General features: G+C 44.8%; 1 protein-coding gene across 8 annotated transcripts in view; it reads left to right on the top strand.

Annotated features, from left to right (window-relative positions):
• The first annotated feature begins 11,458 nt into the window (after positions 1 to 11,458).
• The window catches only part of SUPT20H (SPT20 homolog, SAGA complex component), a 43,772-nt gene continuing 37,684 nt past the window's right edge, over positions 11,459 to 17,546 (top strand). For 7 of the 8 annotated variants that reach the window (XM_070409227.1, XM_070409223.1, XM_070409225.1 and 4 more), the window contains exons 1-4: positions 11,550 to 11,697; positions 13,580 to 13,671; positions 16,626 to 16,661; positions 17,351 to 17,409. In XM_070409227.1, the coding sequence (XP_070265328.1) occupies positions 13,669 to 13,671; positions 16,626 to 16,661; positions 17,351 to 17,409 (98 nt within the window). In that variant the 5' untranslated portion in view covers positions 11,550 to 11,697; positions 13,580 to 13,668. Of the gene's footprint in view, positions 11,515 to 11,549; positions 11,698 to 13,579; positions 13,672 to 16,625; positions 16,662 to 17,350; positions 17,410 to 17,546 lie in introns of those variants that run through there. The other variant, XM_070409222.1, reaches the window with a different exon arrangement.

The raw sequence follows: 17,546 nt of genomic DNA, 5'->3' as shown, positions 1-17,546 counted from the left end.
CCCTCTCATGTGTGCTGCCACCAGTCACCCCTCCAGGCCCTGAGCAGGGATCCTAGAATGTGCCAAGCATTCTGACGGCCTGGGCCAGGTGAGCCTGTATATAGGGTCTGTGTGCAATAGGGAGGGATGTCTTCTATTTTTTGCTGCCCCCTCCCCATCACTCTCCTGGGCAGGGGGAGAAGGTCTTTTTCAGACATAGCATAGGCACCACAAGTTAAAGTTGTGGAGTTGCCAAAAAAAAAAAAGAGCAGGCCGGCTGGCCAAATACCCCCTCTTCCCGCCCCCCCCCCCCCACCAGCCACATCCTTGACCAACCTGCCCCACCAAAATAGGCCCACAGCCCCTCCCCGTGGCTATCTGCCCCTGATTGCACCCCCCACCCTAAGAGGGGGCAGGGCTGGGCGGCCAATGTCCTGCAGCCCCTCCTCAGATTGGCCCCACCCTTGATCCCCCCACTCCAATAGGGGGCAGGGCTGGCCAGCCAATGTCCTGCAGCCTCTCCCCTTGCCCAGCCCCACCCCAGATTGCCCCCCCCCCCCACCGCAATCAGGGGCAGGACTGGCTGGCCAACCACCCATGGCTCTTCCCCCAGGCCACTGGCCCTGATCGCCACCCCCCAACCCATTTGGGGGGGGGTGGTTGCCCAGCCCACCAACCACAGCCCCTCCCCATGGCCAGCCCCACCCCCAATCGGCCCCCCAACCCCAATCAGGCTGGTGAGGGGGGGGCAGTTGGGAGCAATCAGGCCGGTGGCAGGGGGTAGTTGGGGGCAAACAGGCTGGCAGGGGAGGCAGTTGGGGGTGATCAGGCCAGCAGTTGGGGGTGATCAGGCTGGCAAACAGAGTGGTTAGGGGCAATCAGGCAGGCACGCAGGCAGGTGAGTGGTTAAGAGCCAGCGGTCCTGAGTTGCGAGAGGGATGTCCGACTGCTGGTAAAGGATCGGGCCTAAACGGGCAGTCTGACATCCCCCAAGGAGTCCCAGATTGGAGAGGATGCAGGCCAGGCTGAGGGGGCCCCTCCCCCCAGTGCACGAATTTCGTGCACTGGGCCTCTAGTTTAATTATTATGTGTCTTGATGTCAATCTTTTTGGGTTCATGTTGTTTGGGACTCTGTGATCTTCTTGGACTTTTGTGATGTTTTTCTTCCCAATATCAGGGAAATTTCCTTTCATTATTTCTTCAAACAGTTTTTATATTCCTTGCTTGGTTTCCTCTCCTTCTGGCAAACTTATTATGCAGATGTTGTTTTGTTTTGTGTTGTCCCAAAGCTCCCTTAGGCTCTCCTCCTGTTTTTTAAGGTTTGTTTCCAGTTGCTGCTCTGCTTTGGTGTTTTTTCCCACCTTGTCTTCTAGCTCACTGATGTGGTCCTCAGCTTCTTCTTGTCTACTGTTGATGCTTTCTATTGTGTTCTTTATTGCAGCTAAGTCATTCTTAATTTCTTCTTGGTTCTTCATTTCCTCTTGATTCTTACACATGTTGTTGAATTTATCTTCCATCCTTTTCAGTGTCCTATGACCATTGCTCTAAATTCTTTCTTTGATAAATTGCTTGCCTCCATTTTGTTTACTTCCATTTCTGGTGACTCCTCCTTTTCTTTCATCTAGCAGCTGTTTCTTTGTCTCCCCATTTTCACTCCTTTCAGAGCATCTGGTTATGTGGCTCACTGTCTACCATGTTGACCAAAAGGTACAAAATACAACTTGAGAAGACACAACACAGAGGGAATAAAATACAAGTGTTTTCACAATACCAATAACCCCAAATAAGGGTGACCACCAGAGAAAAGAGAATTAAGGAAGAGAAAGGCGTGCAAAAATGATATTGAGAAAATGAAAAAAGGTAAGAGAGAAAAGAAAAAGAAGAAAAGAGGAAGGGAAAATTAAAAAAATAAATAAGCATATATGCTGGGAAACCTCCACAAAACCAACAACTAAACCAAAAAATGCAAACAACAAACTCCCAAAAAAAAGGAGGGGAACTGAATCTGAAGAGGTAGTGCTTATTTCCAGAATGTAAGGTAAAGGAATAGAATGAATGGGGGAATGGCCAGGATTCAGTATAGAGGAGGTAGAAAGAGAATGAGTGTATAAGAAGAAAAGTAAAAAACAAAATAATCAATAAAAAGTAATAATTTAGAAATAATAATAATTAAAAACATATATAAAAATACATATTTATATATATATATATATAAAATAACAATAATAATAAATTTCCCCTTTCTTTAATCTATCTATCTATACATTCATCAATTTTTGGAAAAGGAGAATAGAGTAGGGAGCAGATGGGCCTGAGTTTGGTTAGTGAAAGTAATTAAGGTATTAGTAGAAGAAGAGAACAAGCTAGGAGAGGAAAAACAAAACCATAAAATAAAAAACAAAAACACAAACTAACAAATAATCAAAAACAACAATAATAAGGAAAAAAATTGGCTAGCAAAAAAAGAGAAAAGAGAAGGGTGCATGGACTTGGAGCAGGGCAGAGGAAATTAGATATATGAGTAAGCCAACAGAGATTACTATATAGTGATGCATCAATAGAGCAGATAAACAATATCAATTTTTAAGAAGAAGTAAAAAGAAAGGAGAGAGAAAAACTAAAGCAGGAACATGAAAAGAGAAACAGGATTAAAAAAGTGGGAAGTGAGGAAGAAAGGATTAGCATAAAGGAAAAAATGAGGTAGATTAAAATAATGATAAAAATAAAAAATAATAATAAAATAAAAATAGAATGTAGAACACTAATCTAAAAATAAATAAATAAATTATACATATATATATGCCTAAATGACTGACTGGCTGACTGGCTGACTGGCAGGTAGCTATGATGTGCACCGACCACCAGGGGGCAGATGCTCAATGCAGGAGCTGCCAAGCCACACTCTGGGATCACTTGAGAGATGGACTGCTGGCCTCGGCAGGATCCTCTGTAGGCCAGGCCAAGGGACCCCACCGGTGCACAAATCTGTGCACTGGGCCTCCAGTGGTAATAATAAAATAATAATAATAAAAATAATAATAATAATTAAAATAATACAATAAAGAAAAGAAAAATTTTTTTTAGTTTCTTAAGTAAAAGATAAAAAAAGTGAAGTAGTGAAGTTTGCTTGCTTCAGCTGAATATTTAATGTCCTGAGGGGCCTGGTCTAAGACCCCTCTCCACTGTTCTGTCTGCCACATCTCAGCTTCCTGCTAGATAGTCAGCACCATATTGAAGGTCCCAGCGATCCACTGCTCCTCTGCATCAGATGCCACTGCCTTGGTTTCAGCCAGCCCGGACCAATCTGACCACTTTGTTTTTCTGCCTGCGTTAAGTCATGTTTACACGTGTCTACTTTGACATGGCCTCTAGGTGGCAGTGTTTCTGTATTAGTTTCCTGGACCAAATGACCCCTCAACTCAGTCCTGGAGGGCTCCCTGGGGATATTTCAAATCTTTGTTTCCCTACCGAGCTCAAGGCTGGGTGCGGCTGCGCTGCTTGGAGGGGCCTGGTCTTCAGGAGAAAAATGTCTGTTCAAGTTTGGAGGGATCAGACTGTCCCAGAGCTGGCTTCCTGATTGCCTCTCCCTATTTTGTTCCCCAGCTTCCACAAAACCACCTTCTCCTGCACTGCAGCCTAGGTGAGTGTTTGTAATCGAAAGATTCTGGGTTTAGCAGGTAAAAGCAAGGAAAATATAAAGACAGAGCAATCACATCACTGTGCATCTCTCCCCCCGCCACACCCACTCCCACCCAGCACTGCACAGCTGGTGAAGAACTTCAGGCTGCCTTTCTGGGCACAGCCTCCTATGGCTGTGGGCTTAGATCTAGAATCCTCCGCTGCCAGCAGCTCTGTGGACACCCTTCCACAGTCGAGCACTACATGTGTCCGCAATGTATGTGGACTTGGTGCAGTGCAGTCTCCCTCTGACACTCTATTCCCAGCTGTGCACATTTCTCTCTCTAGCCCAGATCCCCGATCCCCAATCCCACCTCTCTCCAGGTGACCTTTGATCTTTCTATTCATAGATAGATGGGTTTAATTCGCCAATTCCGGGTGGATATTATTCGATTCAGCTGTTTCTCCTATCTGTTCTGTGAGAAGGCACTGGACCTGTCCACCTATTAGGCTGCCATTTTGTCTCCCTCTGGACAAACTTTTTAGGACCCCGTGGCCTGGGAGGCTGGAGTCGCGGTGTCTGAGTTTGCAGCCAGCAGGTGGTCCCTGGGTGATGTGGCTGTAGGGTCCCAGGAGGTCATTGAGGTCTCCCCAGGTGGAGGTGAAGCTTGGGTCCCAGTCACAGCCACGCTCCCCTTCAAGATGGTGCATTCTCTGCGGCAGAGCCAGCTGCCGTGGGAGAGATTGCAGTGGTAGTAGAGGCTGCCTGGCTAGGGGAGCCTGGTCTGCCAGTCCCCAACAGTCCTGCGGAATATAACTGTCCCTCACTCACACATATACACATGCCCCACACGTCCATGCACTCCCCTTTCGCTCTCTCACTCACTCACGTTCTTTCTCAATGCTGTCCTGTTGGGTGCCATCTTCCATCTCCCTCTAGTTTTCTTTAATAGAATATTCACAAAAGAATTGACACACTTCCACACAAGCATTCATAGCAGCACTATTGACAGCAGCTCAAAAGTGTAAATAATCCATATGTCCATGAATGGATAGATGGATAAAATTGTGGTATATACATATAGTGGAATAGCATATTATCCATAAAAAGGAATGAAATATTGATACTTGCTACATGGTTGATGAATCTGTAAAACATTATGCTGAGTGAGACACATAAAGGTCACATATTTCATTTATGTGAACTATCCAGGTTAGGTAAAACCATAGAGCCTGAGAGTCTGAAAGGAATTGGTATTTGCTGGGGCCTGGAAGAGGAAAGAAAAGAGAATAACTGCTTAATGGGAATGATAAAAATAATTTGGAACTAGATAGAGTTGATAGTTGTGCAACATTGTGAATGTACTAAATGCTACTGAATTGTATAGTTCAAAATGTTTCATTTTATGTTCTGTGGATTTCACTTCAATAACATTTTTTAAAAGTTTATAACCCAACAACCAAAGTTTTTTAAAGGTGCAGAATTACAGATATTGCAATGTGTGCTTGTTATTCAGTTTCTGAATTTTACAAACTGTTCAGTGAGGGGTTTTTTTTCCCCTTCAACATTAAATTCATTGGCACTTGATATACTATCAAAGGCTACATGGCTTCCTCTAAGACTTCCTTTAAACACCCAGCCTTTAAAACCCTTGACAATGACAGTCCCAGCAAGGCCCTCCCATTCCCTTCCCTCTCTCCTTCCCTCATAGGCAAGTATCTCCTAAACTCCAAGGGACCCCATGAGACTTGCAACCAGGAGAGCAAGAGATCAACCAAAGGACTTATATGCAAGCATATAGGCCTAACCAATGGACACAGACAACAGGGGGGTGAGGGCATGAGTTGGGGGGGGGGGGGGGGTAGGGGATAACGTGGGGATAAGGACACATATATAATAACTTAATCAATTTAAAAAAAAAGGCTACTTGGCTTGGACTAGTAAATGTAGGAATCATATCATTCCCTTTCCATTGGATGGGTTGGGCAACAAAAGCTAGTCCCAAGTTTTTTAACCCTAGAAATTCTACAGGGCACCCTACACCTCAAATAACAGCCATATCCTACTGTTACAGGACAATGAAAAGCTAGCAAAGTTCCAGGTCAAGTGGTATAGGGAAACTGAGGTAGGAAAATTAAACAAAGCCAAAAAGTTTTGCAGGCTGCTTGTTGCAGGACCTTATCTTAAGGACAAAGGGTTAAAACCTCTCCTCACAGAAGAATGCAGGAGAGAAGGGGAAAGGGAAGGCGGGAGGAGAAGGAATCTTAATGCAACTAGAGAATACATAATTTCTTTATTTTTATTTTTTGTTAATCCTCACCCAAGGATATTTTTTCCATTGATTTTTAGAGAGAGTGGAAGAGATGGAGGGAAGGAGAGAGAGAGAGACAGACAGACAGATAGACAGAGAGAGAGAGAGAGAGAGAGAGACATCAATGTGAAAGAGCCACATTATTGGTTGCCTCCCGAATGCACTCTGACCTGGGCCTGGGATCAAACCTGCAACTCAGGCACATGCCTTTGACCAAGGATTGAGCATGGGACCCTTCTGTGCACGGGGCCAACACTCTAACCATTAAGCAACATCAGCCAGGGTGAAACACGTAATTTAAATCACTCTAAAACCAACTAAAAGACAGAAGAGAGGAGGGAGTAGGGGGAGGAGTGCAGTCTTTTCTCATCCCACTGTTTAAACAGAGAAGCCAATAGTCTCGAGATTTAATTGCCAAGTGCTTCTCATAAATTGAAAAAGCCATAACAAAGAAAAGGGAGACCTTCAGAGTTAATCTGTACCAGGATATCTAACAGGGGAATTAAAAAAACAAACAAAAGGGAATATAGTCAATAATCTATACTAATAATAGAAGAATATGCAAATTATCCAGGACGCTGTCATCGTAACAGTAACGACCAGCAGGCTGCCTGGGGCGACAAGGCCGGCAAGGGGGGTTAGTGAGGGATGACCAAACGATTGAACAGCAGGCTGTGTGGGGCAACCAGACCTGCAGGGGGCTTAGTGAGGGACAACCAAACGACTAAACAGCAGGCTGTGTGGGGCGACCAAGCTGGCAGGGGTAGCAGTTGGGTGTGACCAGGCCGGTGGGAGGGGCAGTTGAGGGTGACCAGGCCAGCAAGGGGGCAGTTGGGGGCTATCAGGCCAGCAGGCAGAGGCGGTTAGGGGTGATCAGGCTGGAGTGGGGGGACAGTTAGGGGCGATCAGGTCAGCAGGCAGAGGTGGTTAGGGGTGATCAGGCCGGCAAGGGGGGAAGTTAGGGGCAATCAGGCAGGCAGGCAGGTGAGCAGTTAGGAGCCAGCGGTCCCGGATTGGAGAGGATGCAGGCTGGGCTGAGGGGGACCCCCACATGCACGAATTTCATGCACTGGGCCTCTAGTCTACACTAATAAAAGAGAAACATGGAAATTGGTGTCACTCCGCTACCCTTCCCATTGGCTAATCAGGGCGATATGCAAATTAACTGCCAGCCAGGATGGTGGCCGGCAGCCAGGCAGCTTGAAGCGAACATGAGGCTTGCTTGCTTCAGTGACAGAGGACTCCAACGTTCCCCGCCTGCCGCTGCAGGCCTCTGAGCTTGCAGTTTGAAACATTGTTACAAATATAGAAGCTAAACAAAACCCCGGAAACTTGCTTTCAGCCAGCCGGGATCTCAGAGCTGGAGTTGAAACAGTGTTTCGATTATAGAACCCAAACAAACCAGATACCTGCTTTCAGCAGCCGAGGCCTCAGAGCTGGAGCCAAGCCTCAGAGCTAAAGCTGGCCCAGAATAAAAAAAGAAAAAGAAAAAAAGGAGTGGTTGGGAGCTTCAGTCACCCACACGCCTGAAAACAGCCCTCAGCCCCTCACCCAGACTGGCCAGGCACCCAAGTGAGGACCCCCACCCTAAAGGGTGTGTGACCAGCTGCAAACAGCCATCATCCCCTCATCCAGGCTGGCCAGGCACCCCAGTGGGGACCCCCACCCTGATCCAGGACACCCTTCAGGGCAAACCAGCCGGCCCCCACCCGTGCACCAGGCCTCTATCCTATATAGTAAAAGGGTAATATGCCTCCCGGCACCGGGATCAGCGTGACAGGGGTCAGCGCCCAAACGCCCTGATTGCCCTGCGGCTCTGTGTGTGACAGGGGGCAGGGCCACAACCTCCCTATCCGCCCTGCTCTGTGTGTGACAGGGTGCGGCGCCCCAACCCACCCCCCCAACAGGCCCTGCTCTGTGCCTGATAGGGGGGAGCTCCCCAACCCCCTGATCGCCCTGCGTCTCTGTGTGTGACAGGGTGCGGTGCCCCAACCCCCCTGCCCCCCATGGGCCCTGCTCTGTGTGTGACGGGGTAGAGCCTTAACCTCCCCATCGGCCCTGCCCTGAATGTGACAGTGGCGGCGCCCCAACCCCTGATTGGCCTTGCTCTGTGGGTGACAGGGTACGGAGCCCCAACCCCCCTGATGGGCCCTGCTCTGTAAGTGACAGGGGGTGGTGCCACAACCTCCCCATCGACCCTGCCTTGAGTGTGACAGGGGGCGGTGCCCCAATCCCCCAATCAGCCCTACCCTGAGCATGACTGAGGGTGGCATCGCAACCTCCCGATCTGCCCTGCTCTGTGCATGATAGGGGGCAGCACCCCAACTCCCCAATCAGCCCTGCTCTGAGCCCGACCAGGGGCTGCAACTAGGGATTGGGCCTGCCCTCTGCCACCGGGGAGCAGGCCTAAGCCAGCAGGTTGTTATCTCCTGAGGGGTCCCAGACTGCGAGAGGGCACAGGCCGGGCTGAGGGACCCCCCCTCCCCACCGAGTGCACAAATTTTTGTGCACCAGGCCTCTAGTCCTATCTAATAAAAGAGAAACATGGTAATTAGCTGTACGACCTCTACCCTTCCCATTGGCTAATCAGCGAGATATGCAAATTAATCGCCAGCCAAGATGGCGGCTAATTTGCATATGTCGGCTCCAAGCCAGGAACTAAGGCTTTAGGCCTGGGTAAGGGAGGAGCCAGCCAGCGATGATTGATGGCGGCAATGGCAGGGGAACCGGGGTGGAGCCAGCCATCGATCCTTGATGTCGGTGGCGGCAGGGAGCTGGGGGTGCCCTGGCCCAGGCCTAACGCCTTGGCCAGAGGCTTTAGGCTTGGGCTGGGGAGGAGCCAACCAGCGATGGGCGGTGGCGGGGAACTGGGGGTGTCCTGGCCCAGGCCTAACGCCTCCGCCAGAGGCTTTAGGCCTGCGCCGGGGAGGAGCCAGCCAGTGATCGTTGGTGGCTGCGGGTGGCGGTGGCGGGGAGCTGGGGGTGCCCCAGCCCAGGCCTAATGCCTCGGCCAGAGGCTTTAGGCTTGGGCCGGGGAGGAGCCAGCCAGTGATCCTTGATGGTGGTGGCGGCCGGAACCGTGGCGCAGCCAGACAGCGATCCTTGGTGGCCATGGTGGCTGGGAGCTGGGGGTGTCCTGGCCCAGGGCTAATGCCTCACCAGAGGCGTTAGGCCTGGGCAGGGGCCAAACCAGCAATTGGTGTGAACTACAGAAGAAACACCTTTTCTGACTGCTGATTGGTTAAGTTCCCTGTATGCCACTGGTAATATTCTTAGTAACTTGGGTAATAAGAGTCCAAAAAGTGATCTAGGGTTTTTTTACCACACTCCTGGAGAAAAAAAGGAAGGTCTGCTGCTGGAGGGTTAAGAAATGTCATATTCTGTCCTAGCCGGTTTGGCTCAGTGGATAATGCCTCGGCCTACCCAACGCAGATTCTGGGTTCAATTCTGACCAAGGGCATGTACCTAGGTTGCTGGTTCCTCCCTGGCTCCGGCCCAGGTCAGGGCTCATGCAGGAGGCAACCAATCAAAGTGTTCCTCTCACTTTGATGTTTCTCTCTGTCTTTCCCTTTCTCTTCCACATTCTCTAAAAATCAATGGAAACATATCCCCAGGTGAGGATAAAGAAAGAAAGAAATGTCATATCCTATGAAAGACACTTCTTGAAAATGCCTAAAGAAAGTTGTCATTTTTTCATGATAAAGGGACTGGAGTCCGTGTTGATGAAAACACCTTGGTGGCCGCAGTGACTGGCAGTGGCTGCAACAGTGCGGTGATGGGGCTGGTGCCTTCCCCTGATCAGCCCGGTTGACTCCCACAAAGGGAGGCCAGACTGTGGCTTAGGCCCGCTCCCCAAGGGGAGCAGGGAGCATGTAGTAGGATATCCCCTAGGGCTCCCAGTATGTGATAGGGGGCAAGCTGGGCTGAGGGAACCCCCTCCCCAGTGCACAAATTCTTGTGCACCGGGCCCCTAGTCCTATACAATAAAAGGGTAATATGCAAATAGACCAGATGGCAGAACAACCAATCAATCAAAGTGTAATATGCTAATAATATGCTAAGGCTACTCAACTGCTCGCTATGACATGCACTGACCACCAAGGGGCAGATGCTCCAACTGGTAGGTTAGCTTGCTGCTGGGGTTTGGGCAATCGGGACTGAGCAAGATGGGTCAGACACGCCCTGGAGCCCTCCCTTGGTCCCTCCCTGGCCCGATCATGCACCACTGGAGTCCCTCAGCCTGGCCTGTGCCCTCTCACAATCTGGGACCCGTCAGGGGATGTTGCAGATCCAGTTTCAGCCAGATCCCACAGGCCACTCCCTTTGGGAGGGCTACCTGATGAAGGGCTCATGGCTGGTGAGTGCTGCTGCAGCAACGCGAGCCTCTCCCGGGACTGATTGGGCGCAAACCCGAGGCAGGCATGGTGGGGCCGGGATGAGCAGGAGAGGCAGGTAGGAGCTGCAGGTGGCATTGGACTGCAGGTTTCGATCCAGTCCCTGCAGGCCACCCAGCGGGACCCCACCCGTGCATGAATTCGTGCACCTGGCCTCTAGTATCACTACGGTGTTGGGTGAATTTCCCGCCAAAATATAAGATGGCGGTTCGCATACGCAGGTAGGTATCTTTGTGAACGGCAAACAAACAAATATTTGGTAATACGCAGTTACAATCGGCCCGAGTTTACACGTTTCCCGCACTCCACCGCAAATCTATATGAACGGAGTTAAGACGGCTCCCGCGGAGTACGCGCAATTCACGTGAGCCGACTTAACTCGTTTCCCGCACTCCAAGTGGTATTATAATAACTAGGTGTGGTGCTGGATGGGTGCGGGATTTATTGGGATGATCACATAGTAAGTTATGTAATATCTGGTCACTGGTGTGTACAAAAAATAATAATATCATAAAGTTTAAATTACTTTAAAAAGCTTTATAGACATGATGGTATATAAGGCAGAAACCCCACCCCACTTGCTCTTCAGAGGGGCTTATAGCCCATCTGCACTGCATAAGCCAGATGTATAGATTTGCTTGCCTCGCTTCTTTAATAAACGTGCATGCTTTAATTTTTTTAAAATAAATTCACTTTAAAACAACACAGTCAGGGCCTCTCCTTTAAATTCATTTATATGAGCATGACAAGAATTGAGGTGGAGACAGCCCTCTCCCTCTGACTCATGGGACTGCCAGATAACACCTCTCCTAAGTCTGTGAAAGGTGCCTGTAACACTACCTGCATATTAGGGACCAGGAGACTAGGCTTGCAGGGCTTGGAATCAGGATGAACCAGGACAGGGGGTGGGGGTGGGAGGTGGGGAGTGTTAACCAAACCGTGGCGGCCACGCCCCCTGCCACCCACGCTCCCAACCGCCCTGTCCTCTAGCTCCACCTTCTCCTTTCGCTGTCGCCAGCGCCCGCCCCGAAGCAGCCGGATGGAAATGGGGGCGCCGGAGCAGGCCCTGGACCGCGCCCACTAGAGGGCGTGCGCGGTGGCGGCAGGGAGCGAATCCCCTAGCCCTCGCGAGTCCCAGCCAAGCGGAGGTCGGCACTAGTGGGCCACAGCCTGCGGGGTAGTCGCGCGAGAGTCGGCGGCCGAGGTCAGAGGTGAGCGAGCCGCTTCCCGAATAGCGTTACGTCGCTTTCCGGAGGCCGGAAAAGGAAGACGGTGTCCCCGGAGACTCGGGCCAAGCTGAGCCAGCCACCGTCCCAGCGGCCACCTTCGTTGACTTTCACGGTGCCACGAAGCACGCTCTTCACTGTAGTTTGACTTTTGGGTTCCAGTTACAGGTATTTTGAAGCGCAGTAATTTCACGTAGCGCTTCTTTGGGGGCGGGTTTCTTGGTGTCCATATTGAATAAAGGCTGTTCCTTCGCTTTTGAGTTGCGGCGTATTGCAGGTAAAGCCTAAGTTGTTACAAAAGCTCGAGCAGTTGGAGGAAACTCGGGTCCATCACAGAAATCGATGGAATCGATTGTGATGTGACAATTGTATTAATTACTGATTCTCGCCATGGTTACCGGGAGTTGAGAAACGATCTTGGTGAATAACTGCCCCTGGAAGCCATCCCCCGGAACCACCGTGTGGGAGGGACTGTATTTCTCTGAATATAATACATGAAATACAAAATGTTTAGCATGATTTTCCAAGTTAAATTAAGGTGGTTTAATAACCATGATGTAAACTTACAGCAAAGTTAAGAAAAAAATTATGTTAATCTGAGCAGAATCGGGTCTTTATTTTAAATGCTTTGCTTTTAAAAATCTAAAAACAGGAGCTGGGTTGACTGGTCTGAAGGTTGTAAGATTTAGTAGAAAGAGTCTAAAATTAAAAATTGTTAGTGATCTGAATTCCACTAGTGTGACCTTGGGAAAGCCACTGGTTCTGAGTGCCTTATTCTATAAAGACGAGGATTACAATGGTTTTCGCAGACTTCTAGTATGTATATCCAGTACAAAGTAAGAATGTTTGGTTTGTAAGTGATAGTAATTGGTTTTTGTCTATAATACTTAAATAATTTAAAGTCACTAAGCCTTCCTCACCCCATTCCCCCAGTTTAGTGACAAGAGATCTAATTTTACACTTGATGTTAGCCAAAAGACTGAGAAGCTATTAGAGATCTAATTTTACATTTTGCCTGTATGTATAGTATTTCATCTTTAGATTCATTGGTCAAATTTTTCATCTTGACTTGAATTCATATTAAATCTCACAAATTCTTTAAGAGTAGGATTAATGTCTTAATCATTTTTTAATGATTATTCCTAGTTTGGGTCGTTTTTTTCCCTCCACCTCCATCCCCCCGCCCCTTTTAATAAACCTAAACTGGCAAAACCTAAGCTTTGGATTCACCAAAACAAGCCAAAAGAATTTTACATGGAAGATACTATTTTCTGAAATTTGAAGATGTGCTTTTAGTTCACCTGTATAGACAGACGGACATGGGTTACAAGGAATTAGGTAAAGAATTCAATTGAAAGTAAGCCTTATTTATTTAGCATCACTCTCAGAGCAGACATACAGCAGTGGACTTTAACTCTGACAGCACCTTTGAATCACTTGGGGAATTCCAAAAATGTTGATCCCTGGGCCCTACTCCAGACCAGTTAATGAAACTCACTGGAGGGTGATACATGGGTATTCCATTTTTTTAAAGCTCCTGAGGTTACTGTGTTTTGCAGCCAGAATGAGAACCCTTGTGTTAAATGCGATTCTTCAGGAGTGTGTCCAGTTTGTTTGAGGGACTGTAGCTGCATCTGGAAAATGTAGCCTTTAGGGTATTTGGGGGAATTATCAGCAGATATGATGAAAGTATGATTTGTAAAGTGAACTGTAGAGCAATCAAGGCCAGTGGAAAGGTGGTTACTAGTAATCCAGAGGAACCAATGAGACCAGTAACAGTGAACTTTTATTCTTTTCTCTCCTGGGTATTAAATATTTTTGAAGAAAGTAATCATTTTAACTTGCAAACTGTATTTTGCCCTACCTAGTTAAAAGTGTACTTTTCAACCGTGAATGGCTAGATTGTGGCACATGAATTTCATTATTGCTGATTATTAAAAAGTGTTAGAAAAACACATATCTCAAATAATGTTTCTTATTACTTACTAAATTATATCATTTCTCTTATTAGCTTTATGTTAATATGGGGGTTTTGGTTTTGCTTTTACAGTGCTATAAAATTTATATTAAAGGCATGGTTTTCACCCTACTTCATCAACGCAGTTAAATTTTCATTTTGGACCCCTATTTTATACTACAATGGTAAGCTACAGCTCAGTATGTTATTTATGTTTTAGATTGTTCTCTTTCTCTTATTTCCATAAAAATATCTGTATTATAGATATAGAAATCCTCTTGTAATCTGTTCAAGTTCCCTAACTGGGAAATTCCTTAGTAATTACATGCAAAATTTTCTCCACAAAATAGGGGGCTCATCTCAATTCTGTGTTAAAATTATTATATCCAGGTTATACAGATAATCCACCTGTCTTTATCTTTATGAAACATTAAATAATATGTACTTCTATTTATCATAGTCCAAATCGTTGGCAAGGAAGATGGGTATAAATATGATAGTTTTGGGGGTTTCTCATATTTTAAAGTTTCTCTTAATTTAGATTAAAAATTTTTTTAAACGAATGTAATGTGCTTACTGTAAAAAACATTTAAGAACATCAGTTTTAGTCTTCTAATGGCACATTTCTGTTCACTGACTTACAGTCACTAAACATATGTAGGGCTGGGCATTTAACTTTTGTAACTAAAAATTAAAAACAAAGGGGGGAAAAACACTTTCTAATGTTTAAATAACAGAATAAATAAACACTGACCACCATGTTGAATTAGCCTCAGAAAACATTTGTCTCCCTTCTCCCTTGGGACCTTGCTTCTCTACCCCTGCTCTATTAGAGACAAGTAGAGCAGTTGCAGTGAGGTTCACACCTTGCTTTATATTTTGTATTAGCTAATCATTTCTTTCTAAAGTATTTGAAGAAGGTAGTATATAAATGATGCTTGTATTTATAGATATAGTTATATCTCACTACATTTTTTGAAGTTTTGATTTCAGAAGTGAAATATTTACTTGAGAAGATTTACTATTTTAAATTGTCCTAGAGTGTATATTTGACTATGTTTATTATAATTATTTTATATAAACTTTAAGGTTTTATGGCCAAATAATTAAAAGAACCTTATGTATTTGTCAAGTATATATATCCAGAATGATGTTTTTGTGCTGGAAAATGTTTTATACTCAGGAATGTCATCTTGTCCAGTTTTGTTGGGAATCTGACCCTCATAAGATTTTTAAAATAAATTGCGAAACATTTATTTTAACTGAATCTTTTGAAAGTATATATTTCACTTATTACATTTTAGGTGTTTGATAATGTGGATTGTTTTTTATTGCAGTCTAAATTAAAAGGCCAGCTATTTTTGTAATCATCTGATTTCTTCATCCTTAGGACTAGGGTGGCAGGATCACTTAAACCTTTCCATGATTTCCAAAGTCTGGCAATATTTATTTTTCCCTTTACCCTTTTGGGTTTTGGTGGATGCTGAGAGATTTTACCCCATGCAACTTGGTAGATTGAATTGTTGGAGTCTACAAAATAAAAGAGAACATTTTAGATCCTTGTAAATAAAAAAATGAAAGTTCTGTGCCTCTCAGTCATTAAAAATGACTATCATTGTGAATGAAAAATACAGTAACCCTGTGCAGTACCCAAACCACAAAACTAGGAATAGAAATCACTGGCAGTATATTTGCTTGATTTTGTTTAAAACCTAGTACTTTTTTATTTTTTTGTGTCCTTAAAAAGAAACTTTACAGATAGGAAAGATAGAAATTATTTTCTCATTTCTCCCTCTTGCCTTAAAATAAGGGTCTCCAAATAACAGATGAAGGATGTGAATCAACTAGTAGATCTTAAATTGTACATGTACTAATAATACTATATTTTATCAACTCTAAGGTCCATTCATTCTCTTTTACATTTTTTTAAAAATATATTTTATTGATTTTTTTACAGAGAGGAAGGGAGAGGGATAGTTAGAAACATCGATGAGAGAGAAACATCCATCAGCTGCCTCCTGCACACCCCCTACTGGGGATGTGCCCGCAACCAAGGTACATCCCCTTGACTGGAATCGAACCTGGGACCTTTCAGTCCGCAGGCCGATGCTCTATCCACTGAGCCAAACCGTTTAGGGCTCTTTTACATTTTAATATTACTGAATTGAGGATGAATCTACAATCAATGACATCTTACAATTATAACTGATAGCACATTTTTTTAAATGTTACCTACATTAATGATGTGTGCTTATAGTTGACAGTATCTTTAAGTCGTTGAAACATGATAATTAGCCATTATTTATTGAATTCTACTAGGCACTGACCTAAAAACATGTTAAAGACTCTGCATTAATATGTTAGGACTTTTTAAGTTGATGATAGGTATCAACATAGTAAGCACCCCCAATTTTCAGGCTTCTTAGAAGATTAGGAGAGTTTAGTCTTTGCTTTACTTGAATTGCATACTTGATGTCCAGTATATTTTACTGAATGGTGCTCTTAGAATGTTGAAGAAGCTAAAGTTTATAAAATGGTAGTAGTTACTATATCCAGCCCGTTACCTTGTATCAGTCTCATGCCGTGGCCAAAGAAAGCTATTTTAGTATTTCTTATCTAATTTGTTGTCATAATTAGGTGCCTAAGACTGCCATATTTTTTTCTTTATAATATACTAGAGGCCCAGTGCACAAATTTGTGCGTGGGTGGGGTCCCTCGGCCTGGCCGGCCCAATCGGGGCCATTGGGGCCGCGGGAGGTTAACTGGCTGGGGGAAAGGGCTGCAGGAGGTTAACCAGCCGGCTTGATTGGGGCCGGTTGGCTGGCCAGGGGGAGGGACCGTGGGAGGTTGGCTGTGGGAGCGCACTGACACCAGGTAGCAGCTTCTGCATTGAGCGTCTGCCCCTGGTGGTCAGTGCGCATCATAGCGACTGGTCGACTGGTGGTTTGGTCGTTCGGTTGCTTAGGCTTTTACATATATAGATATTGAGCATACAGTGGGGGGTGTGGAGGAGAGAAAAGGAAATATATTAGACTTATTTTAGAAAATTTAACCTACTTAATTACAAATGTTACATGTATATTATTATTTTTTGTGAAAATAGCTAACATTGCCAAATACACTATTTACTTTTTTACAGCAACAAGCTTTAGAACTAGCTTTGGATCGTGCAGAGGTAAGATGTGACTAAGTTATGTATTGACATAGTATTGACATTAATTGACAAAACTCAGTTTTAAGAGATTTTTGTCTGATTGTCAAAGGAATACATTAATATCATTTTAGGGCAAATATGCAAATTTTCTATAAATATGTAAATATGTGTAAATATATAAATATATGTAAATATATATATAAATATATAAATACTGGGCAATGTTTGAATCAACTGTTACTTGAAGCTCTCAGTTAATGCTATAGAATAAAAATTAAATAATACTTCAGTATAAATATTTAAACAGACATAGAATTTCTAAAATCATGTTTTCCTGTTTTGACAAGTTTTCTGACTGCTCAATTGAAGGGGGAAATAGCCAAAAATAAAGTCCTTGCAATTGGATATGCTCTGCTTATTCTGAACAACCATAAAATATACTGAGAATATTTCTGAGTTGTGAAATCACATTTGCTTATAGCATTGAAATATTATGCTAAATTTTAGTGCAGTTTAAATTTTACTTATTTATAACATAGTTTAACTATTTAGAAGTTAAATAGTTTTTCTTACAATGTATAATTTAATAGGAATCAGAGACTTGAGTGACTGAATAGCCTTTTTAGCCTTACATGTGTTTTAAACATACTTAAAACTGTGTTCCTTCACTAAGTAAAAGGCAAGCTATTTCATAAACTTTTCTTTTTTAGTATGTCATTGAAAGTGCCCGACAGAGACCTCCTAAAAGGAAATACTTATCTAGTGGAAGGTATGAATACTTCATTAATTGATGACTTTAGATTCATTAAAATGTGATGAGAGCCACCATTTATTGCATTCTAAATAGGCACTACTAGAGATGTTATATTATAGGTACTTTGCATATATTAAAACTTTCTTAGTTGA

Source organism: Myotis yumanensis, unplaced genomic scaffold (assembly GCF_028538775.1).
Source record: "Myotis yumanensis isolate MYYU_CA2020_CCGP unplaced genomic scaffold, mMyoYum1.0.hap1 SCAF_3, whole genome shotgun sequence".
In the NCBI taxonomy this organism is placed as follows: domain Eukaryota; kingdom Metazoa; phylum Chordata; class Mammalia; order Chiroptera; family Vespertilionidae; genus Myotis; species Myotis yumanensis.
Note: the sequence above shows the minus strand (reverse complement) of the source record. Positions and strands in the feature narration are given on the sequence as shown.